This window comes from Coregonus lavaretus (genome assembly GCF_964263955.1).
Source record: "Coregonus lavaretus genome assembly, chromosome: 6".
In the NCBI taxonomy this organism is placed as follows: Eukaryota; Metazoa; Chordata; class Actinopteri; order Salmoniformes; family Salmonidae; genus Coregonus; species Coregonus lavaretus.
In genome coordinates this window covers 51,460,333-51,479,744 of record NC_139993.1, presented here as the reverse complement: position 1 = coordinate 51,479,744, position 19,412 = coordinate 51,460,333, and the positions used below count along the sequence as shown (strand labels likewise).

Here is a 19,412-nt window from a genome sequence, read left to right as displayed (position 1 = left end):
AAATCATCAGATGTCTTCTCGGTCTTCCCAAGATTTCTGGACACACCAGGACTGGTATGACAACTTAATTCACTGCATCACCAAAAATATCCAATGAAGAATAAGGTAACACTCATTATTTCTGTCTTTGTGTGTTACATTGCAGATAGAACAAGATTTCAGACTTCTGTTTGGTGAGGCCACAGCCAACAAATTCTTGGAGAAGTGGCCAACCACTTTCAAAGCAAAAGTAATAAAGGAAAGCCATGGACTTGTATCCACCACAGAACTCTTGGATTTGATGCGCAATGCTGAGTCAGCTGCTGAAGTTGAGAATGGTATGAATGAACTGTTTTACTTTTTATGTGGATAATGTAGGTGTGCATTATATGTCCATAATGGTGCAAGTTGTGAATAAGAATGTTATGCTACGGCACAATGTTAACCAGGTTTTTATTTACTTATTTGTAGGCTGGGACAGTGACATGTCTGCCATCTTGCTGCTGCTACATTTGCTACCACCATCTGCACAAGGTAGAAAGAGGCCGGGAAAGATGTCTGCATATCAAGCTGTAGATCAGCTCATCAGATTTCAAAAGGTATGCTTAACAGTTGTTTAAAATATATATTCCATCATCTCAATCTTGTGCACAGTTTGAGGTGATCTTATCTATTGTCAGAGGTTAGTCACCAAAACAATTCTGTTGAATGTGTTTTTTTTGTAGGTTGGAACCAGTGTGCAGCAGCATCTTGACAACATCACCCAAAGCAGTCAGCCCTACCTTCTCGCCCAGGGATCCACACAGAGCAGCATTCACTCCTACTTCATTGTGGTTGACAAGCATGCTCTTCCATGCAAGGCAACAGGTTCAGTAGGAGCTTTTGACGAAGTCTTTAAAGCCCATTACGTATTTGGTACGTCATACAGTTCTTCCTTGAGCAGCTTTTTCACTTTTGTGCAAACAACCATCTATAACATCGACATGGGGGAAACAAAGGAGACTCCTAGAGTTGCTGAGTTGCGAGCAAGAATGGTGCGTTAGTTGAGATAAAACTATGAAGTGTTTTCTTTGCAAAAGTGACCATGGAAGTCCAAACAACCTTGTTAAGCACCTTAAGATAATTCATGGGCTATGTACAGGCAGGACTCTTTTTCTGAAATGTGGTCAAGAAGGATGCTCACGTTCTTTTGGTAGCTTTTCTGGTTTTAGAAAACATCTTAACAAGTGCCACGGAGAAAGTTTAGTAGATTCTATAGAAGATGATCTTTCAGACCCTCAAAGTACCGTCAACACCAGTAATATTTCTCATGTTGAAGTGTCGACTGAATGTTTAGAGGCTGAGTCAGAGTTATCTTCGCCATACATTGTAAATAGTTGTGCAGCTGTTATTTCTGATCTAAAGGCAGCAGGTGTTGGTCAAAGTACAGTAAATACTGTAGTGATTTCCATGGAAGAGATTGTTCAAGATATTCATCAGCATGCTAAAGAAACAGTGATAAAGCATGTATTTAGTAATGAAAGAGAAACAGAAATGTGCAAGAAAGTTGAGGCGTGTTTTGAGGGGTTAGAGAATCCTTTCACAGTTCTAAATTCGGAATACAAGCGATCAAAATTTATGACTGCCAAGTGGGAAATAGTAGAACCAGTTGAATGTGTGATTGGTTCAAGATTTGACACAAGACGAAATAAAAAGACTGGAACATATGATCAGGTAGTAGTTCAAGATAAATTCATGTATATTCCAATTTTATCTACACTGCAGTCAATATTTAAAAGTCAGTATTTTGCAGAAATGTTGCAAAGCTCAGCTACCAGCAACTCTAGACTGAGAGATATTTGTGATGGATCTTTTTTTAAAAGTCACCCCCTGTTCTCAACTGAGAAGCAGACAATACAGGTCCAGATGTTCTATGATGATTTTGAGGTCGCCAACCCATTGGGTTCCAAGCGAGGTATTCATAAATTGGGTGGAGTATATTTTACTTTAAGAAACTTCTCTCCAAAATGGAATTCTTTTTTGGCTAACATACACCTGTGCGCCTTATTTCATACTCAAGATGTTAAACGATATGGTTTTAGTGAAATTTTTGCTCCCATTGTTCGAGACATTAAAGTGTTAGAGAGCGATGGTATTGAGATTCCATTATACAGTGGTTATGTACGTGGCACTGTAGTACAGGTAACAGGTGATAATTTGGGTTTGCATAGTTTGTTTGGTCTGGTGGAGTCTTTCAGTGCAAGGTACTGTTGCAGGTTCTGTTTAGCAGAAAAGGAGGACTTTCAAACAGAATTCTCTGAAGATTCTTCCAAAATAGTTTTACGCACCAAAGATATGCATACTGCTCACTGTCAAGAAATGGCTTGTAATCCATCCCTTCCGTATGTTTTTGGTGTGAAAAGGTCATGCATATTAAATTCATTGAGGTATTTTCACACAACTGAGAACTTCTCAGTTGATGTGATGCATGATGTGTTAGAAGGGGTTGGCCAGTACGAATTGAAGTTATTATTTCTGTATTTGAATGAAAAACATGTTACATCAGGAGAAATACATTCAAGAATACAAAGTTTTGATTATGGTTTCACAGAGAGAAATAACAGGCCTGTGACTGTTAATTTAAGTGAAGGATCTAATGATCTGGGACTGAATGCAATTCAGTCCTGGTGCTTACTTAGGAATGTTCCTCTTATCTTTGGAGATTTGGTAACTTCTACTGACCAACACTGGGGCCTGCTTCTTTTATTATTGCAAATAATTAACATTATATTCTCGCCCATGTTATCTCAAGGTCTATGTGTATATTTAAAACATTTGATTGTTGATCACCATACACTGTTTAAGAAGTTGTATCCTCAGAAAAAACTTTTACCAAAGCACCATTTTCTTATCCACTATCCCCGCTGCATCCAGAAAATAGGGCCTGTACTTCATAGTTGGTGTATGAGGTATGAAGGCAAACATAATTTTTTCAAAAAACAGCTTAAATCGTTTAAAAATATTACCAAAACGCTGGCAAAAAAGCATCAGAATCATATGGCATATAGTTGGCGAAGATCAACAACTTTTAGTCGGTTAGATATTGGTCCAGGAAAAATGGTGGGTTTAAATATGGTAAAAGGAGGTTCTGAAATTGCTTTGGCAATGCAAGTGCCCAGTAGCATTCAGGTTATGAAGGTTAATTGGGCTAAACATAATGGGTATGTTTATCGCCCACACTTGGTTATCTGTGGCGAAGTTGACTCTGAAGTGCCCTTGTTTTATCAGATTGAGTCAGTTCTGATAATGTGTGAAAAACTGTTACTACTCACAGTGCCTTTAGTTACAGTAACTTTTCAAGAACATTTCCATGCATATGAGGTGATCAGATCAAAGCATGATTTAGTTTTTTTTCATGTCGACAACCTGCACTACCCTAGACCTTTTGACATACAAAGGTCATATGGAGGAAATGACACAGCTCTCCTTGTTGTGCCATATTGCTTTCTCTGGTGAACATTTTTATGATGTTATACTTCTGTCATAGACAAGGCAATGGGTGTACAATGTAAATTCACGGACATTGAAATTATACTTTTTTTTTTCAATAAATGTGGGTGCTCTCATCTTGTATTATTGTGCTTTGTTTTATTTGATAGTATTGATATTTCTATAATTCAGTAACACTACATCATATGATTTAAATTAAAAAAAAAAAAACACTGTAGAGAAATGAAAAGTAAATATCATTACACTTTAAAGTGTCATTTTTTAAAGTAAAATTGTAGTTGACTTAACTCTATACAGTGTAATCATATTACTCTCAACAGTGTGATTAAACTACAGTGTTAAATATTTTGACACATTTCATTGTTATTTTTTACACAATATGGAGTAGAATTAACTCTAAAAGTTTTACACTGACCAAAGAGTACATTTTACACTGATTTTGAGTGGGACCAAATGTTATCTGAAACAGAGTTAAATTCAACTCGATAGGAGTTAAATTAACACTTCTGTTTTTACTGTGTAGGAGAAAGACTCCACCTTCTCTCCACAATGTATTGCTTACCAAAAGACAGAGGAAATAACTGAGCTGGCACTGTCAAGGTCAACAGTTAGTGCTCCAATGGTTGTAAAACAGATTTATGCTATTCTTATCAACCATGCCATCATTTCCAGAATGCAGTATACAGTAAATATATACAGTAAATATATACAGTAAATATGAGAAATATGTTTTGCAGCTGAGAAGCCATCTGAAGTGAAGACCAAGGACGCCAGTGAGTGTATCTTCTGAAGAGGAAACCAATTACTACTGAGGTGAACAATTACTACTGAGGTGACACTGAGTGAAATCTGTCTGTGACATGGTGTCATAGTTTTTCTGTGACACGTGCACACGTAACCATGACACACTACACAACGTGAGTTATATGGTGCTGCTGCATCATGCAGCTTGGGGCGTGGTGACCTCAGCGTGAGTGTTGGCTCATCTGTTACATACTGTAGCTAGTTCACTGAGAGTGATGAGAGGAATATCACAACCCACAACTCACTGTATTAACATAAAATACTCGCCAGGCTGCACTATGTGTAGAACAGGCATGGCAGACTCAAAGGGTGTCTACAATATATTACATACATCACTACTGTAGTACTAACAGTACTAGTATTTTCAGTTTGATTCTACATGGGATGTACATGTATCTGGGGGATGGTAATACTGTATGGAAGTTGTGTTTGTGACAGGACTACAGTATATACACTGCTCAAAAAAATTAAGGGAACACTTAAACAACACAATGTAACTCCAAGTCAATCACACTTCTGTGAAATCAAACTGTCCATTTAGGAAGCAACACTGATTGACAATAAATTTCACATGCTGTTGTGCAAATGTAATAGACAACAGGTGGAAATTATAGGCAATTAGCAAGAAACCCCCAATAAAGAAGTGGTTCTGCAGGTGGTGACCACAGACCACTTCTCAGTTCCTATGCTTCCTGGCTGATGTTTTGGTCACTTTTGAATGCTGGCGGTGCTTTCACTCTAGTGGTAGCATGAGACGGAGTCTACAACCCACACAAGTGGCTCAGGTAGTGCAGCTCATCCAGAATGGCACATCAATGCGAGCTGTGGCAAGAAGGTTTGCTGTGTCTGTCAGCGTGGTGTCCAGAGCATGGAGGCGCTACCAGGAGACAGGCCAGTACATCAGGAGATGTGGAGGAGGCCGTAGGAGGGCAACAACCCAGCAGCAGGACCGCTACCTCCGCCTTTGTGCAAGGAGGAGCAGGAGGAGCACTGCCAGAGCCCTGCAAAATGACCTCCAGCAGGCCACAAATGCGCATGTGTCTGCTCAAACGGTCAGAAACAGACTCCATGAGGGTGGTATGAGAGCCCGACGTCCACAGGTGGGGGTTGTGCTTACAGCCCAACACCGTGCAGGACGTTTGGCATTTGCCAGAGAACACCAAGATTGGCAAATTCGCCACTGGCGCCCTGTGCTCTTCACAGATGAAAGCAGGTTCACACTGAGCACATGTGACAGACGTGACAGAGTCTGGAGACGCCGTGGAGAACGTTCTGCTGCCTGCAACATCCTCCAGCATGACCGGTTTGGCGGTGGGTCAGTCATGGTGTGGGGTGGCATTTCTTTGGGGGGCCGCACAGCCCTCCATGTGCTCGCCAGAGGTAGCCTGACTGCCATTAGGTACCGAGATGAGATCCTCAGACCCCTTGTGAGACCATATGCTGGTGCGGTTGGCCCTGGGTTCCTCCTAATGCAAGACAATTCTAGACCTCATGTGGCTGGAGTGTGTCAGCAGTTCCTGCAAGAGGAAGGCATTGATGCTATGGACTGGCCCGCCCATTCCCCAGACCTGAATCCAATTGAGCACATCTGGGACATCATGTCTCGCTCCATCCACCAATGCCACGTTGCACCACAGACTGTCCAGGAGTTGGCGGATGCTTTAGTCCAGGTCTGGGAGGAGATCCCTCAGGAGACCGCCACCTCATCAGGAGCATGCCCAGGCGTTGTAGGGAGGTCATACAGGCACGTGGAGGCCACACACACTACTGAGCCTCATTTTGACTTGTTTTAAGGACATTACATCAAAGTTGGATCAGCCTGTAGTGTGGTTTCCACTTTAATTTTGAGGGTGACTCCAAATCCAGACCTCCATGGGTTGATAAATTTGATTTCCCCATTGATAATTTTTGTGTGATTTTGTTGTCAGCACATTCAACTATGTAAAGAAAAAAGTATTTAATAAGATTATTTCATTCATTCAGATCTAGGATGTGTTGTTTAAGTGTTCCCTTTATTTTTTTGAGCAGTGTATACAGAATAGATGAGGAGTAGTGGTTGTTACTTACAGACTCGTGGTCTTTAAGGGCAGCCAGAACGAAACAGAGGTACTGCTGCTGTCCCGGTAGAGGCTTGTTGTAGAAGCCGTTGTACTTCTTTTCGTCTCCTAGAGTGAAGGTGTCTGGCAGAGCAGTCATCTTGGCAGCGATGTAGGGTCTGAGGAACTCTTGGGTCTGTCTCCTCCTCCTCAGGCTCTGGTCAGAACTAGCCTCCAGGAGCTGACATGACGTCACAGAGAGATTACTTTGTGCAGCCCAAATGGTACCCTATTTCCTAAATAGTGCACTACATTTGACCAGGGCCCACCCAGTATACTATGTAGGGAATAGGGTGCTAATTGGGACAGCCTTAGACTCAAAGATACACAATCTCCTACTTTTGTGCCCTTTAGCAAGGCACTTAACCCCAAACTGGACAAATTGATAATAAAGTTGTGTTCTATTGTATAGACAGTAAATAGTCAGTTATATAGAACACACACACATACTGTACACATCAAATAAATGTACGCTCATAAACTGTGTCCATAGGCTACAATGAATTGTGCTTCTAGGCTCACAGGTGGGTTAAAATCTCATACTGCAAATGAAGCATAGAGTAGTTAAAGTTTTATAACACCTTGGTCCTGCAGTCAGACAGACTGTAAAATAACTGTTCCTCTCTAACAACTCTCACCTCTCTCTGACCTGCAGCTGTGGTGAGAGATCACAGCTTAATTAGATAGCCTCTGGTGTGTGTGTCTTCCTGTGTGTGTGTGTTCCTGTGTGTGCTCATGCACGTTTGTTCCTGTGTGTGTGAGTGTGTTCCCATCTGTATGTGTTCCCATCTGTGTGTGTTCCCATCTGTGTGTGTGAGGTATAATTAATTTACTACCTCCGATGGAGAAATGGGGTAGATGTGTGTCTCTGTAGATTGTTTGACTCATCTCTTCTCCACCTGCCTCTTCAGTAGGCATCTTACTACGTCTATCTGTCTCTATCTAGCTCTGTCTGTTTGTCTGTTTCTGTCTCAACTCTACCAGGGGCTACTGCACTGCAAGCACTTCATGGTCAAGCTAGCACAATAAACAGACAAACAGAATTACCATCGTCCCTTTGAAAACGATGGGATACGATGCTTGAGACGTTCTACAATTCTACAGTTCCTGGAAAGTCCATATCAAATTGTGATGTAAACTGGCCATGTGACCTTATCCCTGGCCATTAACTGTATCCCTCCTCACCACTCTGTATTACAACGGGAAGAGGATGTACTCAGAGAGAATGTCTGAGGCATTCTACAGTTCTGCTGATTCCTAGAAAGTCAACATGACATTTTTATGTATACCACCCCTACAACCTTGTTCCCCGCTGTTCAATAAAACTTCAACCAACCCACTTCCTACAGAAAACACAATTTCTCTAGCCTATAAAACTGCAGCAATGGCAATGACTTAGATGACAATAAAAAGAAAAACGCTTTGACAATGAGAAAGCAGATCTTGCTGTCTCAAAGATGCTTTGTTTGGATCCAGGTATATTTACTTAACACGCTCTTATATTTTTGGATATTCAAGACGCTGCCTTCTTTTTTCTGCAGACGACAGTAGATTGAGAGAAAGCTAACTCATGAGAAAGCATAAGAAGGTATTGAAGCCCAAAAGGTCTACATTAATAACACAAAACAAAAAATGCTATAGCAGATTTTCATGAGTGTTTTAAGTGTCTCAAGAACTCAAGAGAGGCAGAACTTGAAATAAAACATCTAAAGTGTATTGTTTAAACGGAAATCACCATCTTGCACAGAGAAACCAGACTGTTAAGTGCAAAAAGGACGATTTACATAGTGAAAGCTGAGAATACTGTAATCAGGGGGGCAGAGATACAAGACGCTACATATTTAATGGTCTTGGTGCTATGGAAGACTTTTATTTGATCTGTGTCCAGAGAAAGTGCTGTTGACACACACACACACACACAAACAAACACACACAAACGCACGCACCTCATCCAGGTCCATATCTTCAGGGTTCTCCCACCTACGTAGTGTGGCTGGTGTGACAGGGACCACCACTATGTAGTACCATCTGTAGAGGGAGAGACAGGCAGGGTAAGCAAGATCAGGGTGTGTGTGAATAAGTGAGTGAGTGTGTGTGTGTGTGGGAGTGAGTGTGGTTGCGTGTGTGTGTAACACAGTTTCTCTTTGGGTAAGCCTGAGCATGTCTCAGATATCTGTTTCATCACATGCAGGCTCCGCTAAGGCCACAATCCATTCTCCACAGCCAGAAGTACTCAAACATAGAAATATCTCGCTATACAGTGGGGAAAAAAGGTATTTAGTCAGCCACCAATTGTGAAAGTTCTCCCACTTAAAAAGATGAGAGAGGCCTGTAATTTTCATCATAGGTACACGTCAACTATGACAGACAAAATGAGAAAAGAAAATCCTGAAAATCACATTGTAGGATTTTTTATGAATTTATTTGCAAATTATGGTGGAAAATAAGTATTTGGTCAATAACAAAAGTTTCTCAATAATTTGTTATATACCCTTTGTTGGCAATGACACAGGTCAAACGTTTTCTGTAAGTCTTCACAAGGTTTTCACACACTGTTGCTGGTATTTTGGCCCATTCCTCCATGCAGATCTCCTCTAGAGCTGTGATGTTTTGGGGCTGTCGCTGGGCAACACAGACTTTCAACTCCCTCCAAAGATTTTCTATGGGGTTGAGATCTGGAGACTGGCTAGGCCACTCCAGGACCTTGAAATGCTTCTTACGAAGCCACTCCTTCGTTGCCCGGGCGGTGTGTTTGGGATCATTGTCATGCTGAAAGACCCAGCCACGTTTCATCTTCAATGCCCTTGCTGATGGAAGGAGGTTTTCACTCAAAATCTCACGATACATGGCCCCATTCATTCTTTCCTTTACACAGATCAGTTGTCCTGGTCCCTTTGCAGAAAAACAGCCCCATGTTTCCACCCCCATGCTTCACAGTAGGTATGGTGTTCTTTGGATGCAACTCAGCATTCTTTTTGAGTTTTTACCAAAAAGTTATATTTTGGTTTCATCTGACCATATGACATTCTCCCAATCCTCTTCTGGATCATCCAAATGCACTCTAGCAAACTTCAGACGGGCCTGGACATGTACTGGCTTAAGCAGGGGGACACGTCTGGCACTGCAGGATTTGAGTCCCTGGCGGCGTAGTGTGTTACTGATGGTAGGCTTTGTTACTTTGGTTCCAGCTCTCTGCAGGTCATTCACTAGGTCCCCCCGTGTGGTTCTGGGATTTTTGCTCACCGTTCTTGTGATAATTTTGACCCCACGGGGTGAGATCTTGCGTGGAGCCCCAGATCGAGGGAGATTATCAGTGGTCTTGTATGTCTTCCATTCCCTAATAATTGCTCCCACAGTTGATTTCTTCAAATCAAGCTGCTTACCTATTGCAGATTCAGTCTTCCCAGCCTGGTGCAGGTCTACAATTTTGTTTCTGGTGTCCTTTGACAGCTCTTTGGTCTTGGCCATAGTGGAGTTTGGAGTGTGACTGTTTGAGGTTGTGGACAGGTGTCTTTTATACTGATAACAAGTTCAAACAGGTGCCATTAATACAGGTAATGAGTGGAGGACAGAGGAGCCTCTTAAAGAAGAAGTTACAGGTCTGTGAGAGCCAGAAATCTTGCTTGTTTGTAGGTGACCAAATACTTATTTTCCACCATAATTTGCAAATAAATTCATAAAAAATCCTACAATGTGATTTTCTGGATTTTTTTCTCTCAATTTGTCTGTCATAGTTGACATGTACCTATGATTAAAATTACAGGCCTCTTTCATATTTTTAAGTGGGAGAACTTGCACAATTGGTGGCTGACTAAATACTTTTTTCCCCACTGTATATATACTCTCTCATCCCCAATAATTAATGGCCGGAAAATGTAAATACTGATTGTATTGTTAAATGAGTTTTCTGTTTTTACCACTCCTGCTGGCGCTGCTTATTAAGGCTTAGTAGTTCCTGTTTCCTTAGAGAAACAAACACATGAAGAAATGTCTTTCTGCTGTATTGGGAGAGTAGCACAAAGCTACTGTAAAGATGGGTATTCTTACTAGCACTGATTTTTCAGATAAAGGCAATTTTTGAAGGTTTTCACTAGCAATTATTGCAGCCTAATCTGGGACAAGGCCAGACTACATCCCTAATAGGGTTTTCCCTCTACTGCTCTACCACTGAGAAGAAATGTGAAAATAACAAGGCGTTATGAACTGTGTAGAAGACAAGGATGGATATAAAGGCAAAGGAGTTGTTCTCCATGTAGACGGCCCCGGCGGACACAGCTTCTCTGTGTGTGTGTGTGTCTGAGGCTATTGATTTAGCATTAACATTAAAGGCCATGTTGTTTTCTGTGTGTCTGGTGAGGAAAGCCTCCTCCTAAAGTCCAGCCAGCTCAGCCTCTCAAAACTCTGCTGTGCGTCATCCACTCTCTGTCTAAATCCTCTCTCAGCTCCTTACAAAGTGCTGGGTATTACTTTTAACAGTATGGCTCTGTGAGATATGGCCTGCAGCCAGAGAGATGAATGGATGACGTAGCACAACTTCCACCTAGACAACATACAATAGCAACACTTCACAAAGCCTTCTCTATCCCCTGCTGTTCTTAAGGAGATAGTTGGGATAGTGGTGGTGGAGGATTCATGTTGTTGTATGCAACGATAGTGAGTACAGGATGAGGTGTATAATACTAGCAGTAGCACTAATAAATAATACTAATAGCTATAGGGTTTGAGAAAGCCCCGTTGTATTCAGTGGACTGAAGACTAAGGAACAATCGCCCCAGGTCCTCGTTTAGAGGAATGGTGACATAGCAGCTGACAGTGATTTAGCACAAACAATTATAACCATTCCTCAACACACACACACCAGCATTGACCAGGAAGGAAGGTGGTGATAGCCCTAGTTGTAGCAGTGACACTAATGGTAATGGTGATAGACACAACAGACCTGACAGGGGCGGTGGTGGGGACTTTGGGCAGGGTGATGGTGAGCCTGCCCCCCTCCTCTAGGTCGGGTTGGTATTGGATGGGTTTGGTCTTGAGCAGGTCTGGGGCGGTCCTGATGGAGACCTGCTGCTGTAGACCTCCAGCACTGTTCCCTCTAGACATCAACACAAAGCTGTAGTCTGTGTCTGGCTGGAGACGACTTATCAGCTTTCTCTTCAGGTTCCCCTGCACCTCCACACTCTGCTGGTTATACAGGATCTAGATAGAGATAGAGACACAGAGAGGAGTGTTACACACACACACACACACACACACACACACACACACACACACACACACACACACACACACACACACACACACACACACACACACACACACACACACACACACACACACACATACACATACACCAGTGGCGGCTGGTGGGAGGAGCTATAAGAGGACGGGCTCATTGTAATGGCTGGAATGGAATAAATGGAACAGTATCAAACGCATCAAACATATGGAAACCACATGTTTGACTCCATCCAAATATTCCATTTCAGCCATTACAATGAGTGCATCCACCTATAGCTCCTCCCACCAGCCTCCACTGCCTCTCTCTCTCTCTCTCCTGGTTGTATACATTCTGACCAACAGGGGGTGCTCTGGTCAATGACTTTCACACAGACCACCTCTTGGTCATTACAAAGGTCAGGCATACAATGAAGTCTCTATCATATTCATTGGCAATAGTGAAATGCTATACAATTCTACTTTCTTGTGATTGTATCCCCCCCCTTTTCCTTTCTACCTCAGGAGAGGTATGGGCCATGTGTGATGAGGTATGTCAAAGCCTGATTGATGATTTCCAGCATCTCCATATCCTACAGTACCTTATGTCCATACCCTACAGTAACTTATGTCCATACCCTACAGTACCTTATGTCCATACCCTACAGTACCTTATGTCCATATCCTACAGTACCTTATGTCCATATCCTACAGTACCTTATGTCCATACCCTACAGTACCTTATGTCCATACCCTACAGTACCTTATGTCCATACCCTACAGTACCTTATGTCCATATCCTACAGTACCTTATGTCCATATCCTACAGTACCTTATGTCCATACCCTACAGTACCTTATGTCCATACCCTACAGTACCTTATGTCCATACCCTACAGTACCTTATGTCCATATCCTACAGTACCTTATGTCCATATCCTACAGTACCTTATGTCCATACCCTACAGTACCTTATGTCCATATCCTACAGTACCTTATATCCATATCCTACAGTACCTTATGTCCATACCCTACAGTACCTTATGTCCATATCCTACAGTATCTTATGTCCATATCCTACAGTACCTTATGTCCATATCCTACAGTACCTTATGTCCATACCCTACAGTACCTTATGTCCATACCCTACAGTACCTTATGTCCATATCCTACAGTACCTTATGTCCATATCCTACAGTACCTTATGTCCATATCCTACAGTACCTTATATCCATACCCTACAGTACCTTATGTCCATATCCTACAGTACCTTATGTCCATACCCTACAGTACCTTATGTCCATATCCTACAGTACCTTATGTCCATATCCTACAGTACCTTATGTCCATATCCTACAGTACCTTATGTCCATACCCTACAGTACCTTATGTCCATATCCTACAGTACCTTATGTCCATATCCTACAGTACCTTATATCCATATCCTACAGTACCTTATGTCCATATCCTACAGTACCTTATGTCCATATCCTACAGTACCTTATGTCCATACCCTACAGTACCTTATGTCCATACCCTACAGTACCTTATGTCCATATCCTACAGTACCTTATGTCCATGGAACGGTAATTTCACCACTACTCCCTCAACAATTAGTACAGATGAAAGTCACGCTACCTGACGTGAGACAATGACTCCTGTCAGGTTGAAGATGTCCTTCCTGACTTACCTTGAAAGGCACTTGAGACTTGTATGTTTCTGGCACTTCCCAAGTCAGCAGGACAGAGGTCTTCATCACAGCTTTCACACCAAAGTTTTTGGTGAACTCTGGGGGAGTTGGAGGAGGGAGAAGGGGACACACACACACACACACACACACACCACACACACACACACACAGAGGATGAATTATAAACGAGCAATGTCATCTGTACTTCCTGTATAATGACAGCTAGGGCAACCCTAGAGCATCCTGGAAGATCAGTGCTACATTAATAGTAGTAGACAGTAGGAGCAGACAGGGTTTAAGATAGATAGCTGACAAACAGCTTATGAAACATCTCTCTGAAGACAAAACGATTGTCTAATAGTCAAAGTTCTCGGACCTGTACTTTTTAATGGTCATATTAAGGGATGTTATTGCATTTACACTTTAACACCAAGGCTACTCATATGAGCTTTACTCTACATTAAACTTTACTATAGACACGTGCACACACGCACACAGACACACACACACGCACACACACGCACAAACACACAGACACACACACACACACACACACACACACAGACAAACGCACCGCACACACACAGTAGTATGAAGGTGCTAACTGGCACTTTGAAGCTTGACTATAAATAGCTAGCAGCAGGGGGATAAACATGTATTTATGTACCCTAATAACATGAAAGGAGTGTTCCCTGGTACTGCTGTATCACAGGAGGCTGCTGAGGGGAGGACGGCTCATAATAATGGCCGGAATGGAGCGAAACCATGTGTTTGATGTATTTGATACCATTCCACTCCAGCCAATACCATGAGCCTGTCTTCCCCAATTAAGCTACCACCAAACTCCTCTGTGCTTTACTGGTTACGCTGGACTGGTTCTGCCAGTTGCCACCAGCTTCCACACACACAGCTACGCATATGTTCCTCTCACATACCATCTGCTCTGTCTGTGCCAGAGAGACTGGATGTATGTGTGTGTGTGTGTGTGTGTGTGTGTGTGTGTGTGTGTGTGTGTGTGTGTGTGTGTGTGTGTGTGTATGAGTGAGTGTGTTTGCATGAATATGTGGGTCTGGTGTGTCTGCACCTGTGTAAGACTATTTATTCAGATCAGCAGAGCTCACGAGGCATGGAGGTAGACACGATCATGCCCTCTTTGGATGTGTCGGTTCCCCCAACCTTTGGGCTTGCATGCAATGATCCCTGGTGCATAATGCGTGTACTCAAGCAATGGGGGGTGCAACAGAGTTTGTGTGTGAGTGTCTGTATGTGAACAGTATATGTGAGTGCTCACCGGGCATGGAGGTAGACATGGTCCTACTCTGTATACTAGGACTGTTGGGTCCTGGTCCCTTGCTGGTGAAAGCCCTGACCCTGATGTCATAGGTGGTATCAGGCTGCAGCCCCATGATGGTCATCTGGGTCTCTGTCGTGCTGTTGAGATAGAAACAATAAGATAAAATTTTTAGCATTTTAATAACAACAAGCATTTTACTGTGTTTGTGTCATCAGAACTCCTTACAGAACATAAAATCCAACAAAATGCTTGGGCAGGGAACTGTACAGGGGACTGTGCCCAAATGTCACCATATTCCCTACACAGTGCACTAGTTTTGACCAGAGCCCTATGGCCACTACATAGGGAATAGGGTGCCATTTGGGACACAGCCATGATTTACATGAGTAGTGAATAAAGTAAATAATCCTAATAATACCTATTGGTGTGGTTCTGTTGACTGTTGATATCTCTGTACACCACCACGTACTGGACGATCCTCCCGTTCCTCTCAGCCAGCGCTGGAGGCTCCCAGGCAAGCTTGGTAGTAGTCGTGGTCAGGCCTACGACACTCAGGTTCTGGGGGTAACTACTGGGCACATCGTCCGGCGTCGTAATCTCCTTCACATACTCCTCGCCGGTGCCCGCTCGGTTCTTGGCGCAGAGCTTGAAGACGTACGTGGCGCCCTTGTGCAGGCCGGTGACAGTGAAGTGGTCGTCTGTCTTCTTAAAGTCCTTTACAGTGAACGACTCCTCCTCCATGCGTTTGTACTGCAGCTGGTAGCCAACATGCTCTCCCACCATCTCCTTCGGAGGTTGCCACTGGATGAGGGCTGTGTTACCGATGGTGGTGCTGATCATCATAGTGGGCCTGCTAGGGACTAACGGGCAGAGAGAGAGATTAGGATGATTAGCATAATGACATAGAACACACTTACTAATGACACAGAACACACATACTAATGACACAGAACACTTAAATGATTACTACCACTCCACTATTATTCAGTATTACCATAAGTTACTACTATAAAACGTTGCTATACTGGACAATTACTGCTGTTCCTCTGACCATTAAGACCATGGGGGGACCAGTGGACTATAAGGACCTGCTGATGTCTGGGTCCGAAATGTCTCCCCATTCCCTGTATCCCTTTAGTTGTTTTATTTTAGGAACTCAGCCGGCGTCTCAACTTATTGTTGACAGTTAGAATAATAGAATACACAAGGTGCAATTTCAAAATGTGGTTGTGCATCAGCAGTCACTCAATCAGCCCATGTCAGCAATTTTCTTTTAGATTCGTAAGTTAGTCTAGCGGCCAGCTATCTAAACTTGTAGTAAGCATGGTCGAATTACCGACCAGGGTGGGTCCATTGATCATCAGTTTTTTAGCTCCACCATATGGCAAAATGTGTAGAATTGCATGAAATGAACTGTAAAACTGCACATTTATCTCTCCGTTCCATGGCAAAATGAGTAGAATTGCATGAAATTAGTTATAAAATTGCAAAATCTTATTTCTGCCCCATGGCAACATGTGCAGTATTGCAGCAAACTTGCTTTAAAACGGCAACATTTTCTCTACGCCCCATGGCAAAATGTGCAGAATTTTTGTAAATGAACTTTAAAACATGTTTATTTTGTAAATTTTTTGGGGTATGCAGACCCATGAGCCACTGCGGCCCCTCATGATGAGTTCCGTTTTTTTGTGTCCCCCATCAAAGTTGCCCATCCCTGCCCTATATAGTGCATTACTTTTAACCAGAGTCTTATGGGTCTTGGTCAAAAGTAGTGTACTATATGAGGAATAGGGTGCCATTTGGGAGGCAGCCATAGTGTGTAGTCAGAGTAAGAGGGTAGTTTCAGGTCAAGCCAGTTAAAGTGAGTACTACTGTTCTATTTGTAGTGATGACTGCAGTGACGTTATCACGGAAACTTACACCGGGACTACTTCTTCTCAACCACTGACACCTCTAGGAACACTGAACTTTCAATGAACTCAACTTCCCATGCTCTCTCTAAAAAACTAAAACCCTCACAGGCCATAACTTACACAGTCCTGTCACTGTCACACTAGGAGGCTGTTGTTGCCTTTATTAATAAATACACAATGAGTAACGATAACTTGGCTATATACACGGTGTACACGGTGTACCATGACAGAGTCGATGTGCAGGGGTACATGGTAATTGAGGAAGATATGTACATATAACTAGGAAGTGATTAGGCAACAGGATAGATAATAAACACTAGCAGCAGCATATGTGATGAGTTAAAAAAGTTAGTTCGAAAAGGGTCAATGCAGATAGTTAAATAGTTAACCAAATAGCTACCCGGACTAACTATTTAGCAGTCTTATGGCTTGGGGGTAGAAGCTGTTCAGGGTCCTGTTGGTTCCAGACTGCATCGGTACCGCTTGCCGTGCGGTAGCATAGAGAACAGTCTATGACTTGGTTGGCTGGAGTCTTTGACAATTTTTAGGGCCTTCCTCTGACACTGCCTGGTATAGAGGTCCTGGATGGCAGGTAGCTCGGCCCCAGTGATGTACTGGGCCGTACGCACCTCCCTCTCTAGCGCCTTGCGGTCAGATGCCAAGCAGTTGCCATACCAAGCAGTGATTCAGCCAGTCAATATGCTCTCAATGGTGCAGCTGTATAACTTTTTTGAGGATCTGAGGGCCCATGCCAAATCTTTTCAGCCTCCTGAGAAGGAAGAGGCATTGTCGTGCCCTCTTCACGACTGTGTTGGTGTGTGGACCATGATAAATCCTTAGTGATGTGGACACCGAGGAACTCGACCCGCTCCACAACAGCCCTGTCAATGTGAATGCGGGCGTGCTCGGCCCTCAGTTTCCTGTAGTCCACGATCAGCTCCTTTGTCTTGCTGACATTGAGGGAGAGGTTGTTGTCCTGGCACCACACTGCCAGGTCTCTGACCTCCTCCCTATAGGCTGCCTCATCACTGTTGGTAATCAGGCCTACCACCGTCATTTATGTGTTCAGTCCCAGGGTCCTTAGCTTAGTGATGAGCTTGGAGGGCACTATGGAACGATGAGCTGTAGTCAATGAACAGCATTCTCACATAGGTGTTCCTCTTGTCCAGGTGGGAGACGGCAGTGTGGAGTACAATAGAGATTGCATCATCTGTGGATCTGTTGGGGCGGTATGTGAATTGGAGTGGGTCCAGGGTGTCTGGCCCTCCTGTAGCTCAGTTGGTAGAGCATGGCACTTGCAACGCCAGGGTTGTGGGTTCGATTCCCATGGGGGGCCAGTATGAAAAATTTATGCACTCACTAACTGTAAGTCGCTCTGGATAAGAGCGTCTGCTAAATGACTAAACATGTAAAATGATGTTGTTGTGAACCATGACCTGCCTTCCATAGCATTTCATGGCTACAGATGTGAGTGCTATGGGGCGATAGTCATTTAGACAGGTTACCTTGGCGTTCTTGGGCACAGGGACTATGGTGGCCTGCTTGAAACATGCAGGTATTACAGACTGGGTCAGGGAAGACACGTGCCAGCTGGTCAGCGCAGTTTGTGTGTGTGTGAGTGTGTGTGTGTGTGGCTGTACACACCTGCTCCTGTGGTGGTGACCACCTTGGCCTTACTGCGTGCCCCATCCCCCTTGGTGGTGTAGGCTGCCACGGTGACAGAGTAGGTGGTCTCAGGGAGCAGGCCTGTTATAACAGCTTCCTGGGGGAGAGAAAAGTTTAAACAGTCTGGGTCAGGCTAACGCTATAAAGACGGCTAACACAATGGCCGAGCCTTCACCCACTGTACTGTGTTGAGTCCACTCCGGGAGGGTTAGGCACTCAAGCGCACACACACACACACACACACACTCCATACGTCAGTGTAGTATTTTAAACACTCCCAAGGCATTGATTTAAAACACCATACGTTAAAATAGCATTTTAAACACTCCCAAGGCATTGACGTTCTTTTTGAGAAATGGTTACAGAGAGGGTAAAAGATCTGCCTTCAACAAGATCTGTCCTCAACAATATATGTCCTCAAGATGATCCTCAACAAGATCTGTCCTCAACAAGATCTGTCCTCAAGATCTTCTGTACTCAAGATGATCTTTAACTAGATCTGTCCTCAACAACATCTGTCCTCAACAACATCTGTCCTCAAGATGATCCTCAACATGATCTGTCCACAACAAGATCTGTCCTCAAGATCTGCTGTCCTCGAGATGCTGCCTCTACTTGTTCTACACAAATAAGAGCTGCATATACAATATTAGTTACTGTGTGTCTGTGTCCCTTAGACGTTTGATTGCATTGTCTGATGGTTGAATCATTTCCTGTATTTTACAACTTGCCCCAAACAAGGTTTTTGAAAGAAATTAAATAAATATTGTCTGTGTGAATGAAAAAGTAAAAAGGTAAAGTGCTGTTGTCATAAACAGACATTTTAGAGCTGGATAGTATTCAGTCTCAGTACTGTCTCATTTTAGTGTGTCTCAGTACTGTGTCTCATTTTACTGTGTCTCAGTACTGTGTCTCATTTTAGTGTGTCTCAGTACTGTGTCTCATTTTACTGTGTCTCAGTACTGTGTCTCATTTTACTGTGTCTCAGTACTGTCTCATTTTACTGTGTCTCAGTACTGTCTCATTTTAGTGTGTCTCAGTACTGTGTCTCATTTTAGTGTGTCTCAGTACTGTGTCTCATTTTACTGTGTCTCAGTACTGTGTCTCATTTTACTGTGTCTCAGTACTGTGTCTCATTTTACTGTGTCTCAGTACTGTGTCTCATTTTACTGTGTCTCAGTACTGTGTCTCATTTTACTGTGTCTCAGTACTGTGTCTCATTTTACTGTGTCTCAGTACTGTGTCTCATTTTACTGTGTCTCAGTACTG

At 43.1% G+C, this 19,412-nt stretch overlaps 1 protein-coding gene and 1 long non-coding RNA gene across 5 annotated transcripts in view; one reads left to right on the top strand and one right to left on the bottom strand.

The window, feature by feature from the left end:
• ptprfa (protein tyrosine phosphatase receptor type Fa) overlaps positions 1-19,412 on the bottom strand; it is a 209,391-nt gene that overhangs the window by 55,219 nt on the left and 134,760 nt on the right. For all 4 annotated transcript variants that reach the window (XM_084164046.1, XM_084164048.1, XM_084164047.1 and 1 more), the window contains 7 exons: positions 18,123-18,240; positions 14,984-15,425; positions 14,563-14,702; positions 13,272-13,369; positions 11,308-11,564; positions 8,315-8,396; positions 6,340-6,549 (listed from right to left, as the gene is read on the bottom strand). In XM_084164046.1, coding sequence (XP_084020172.1) covers positions 6,340-6,549; positions 8,315-8,396; positions 11,308-11,564; positions 13,272-13,369; positions 14,563-14,702; positions 14,984-15,425; positions 18,123-18,240 — 1,347 coding nt within the window. The remainder of the gene's footprint in view (positions 1-6,339; positions 6,550-8,314; positions 8,397-11,307; positions 11,565-13,271; positions 13,370-14,562; positions 14,703-14,983; positions 15,426-18,122; positions 18,241-19,412) is intronic.
• On the top strand, positions 6-2,899 carry LOC311131196. Its single transcript, XR_014613416.1, has 4 exons — positions 6-54; positions 146-317; positions 451-578; positions 705-2,899. It is a non-coding gene; the product is annotated as an uncharacterized lncRNA (long non-coding RNA).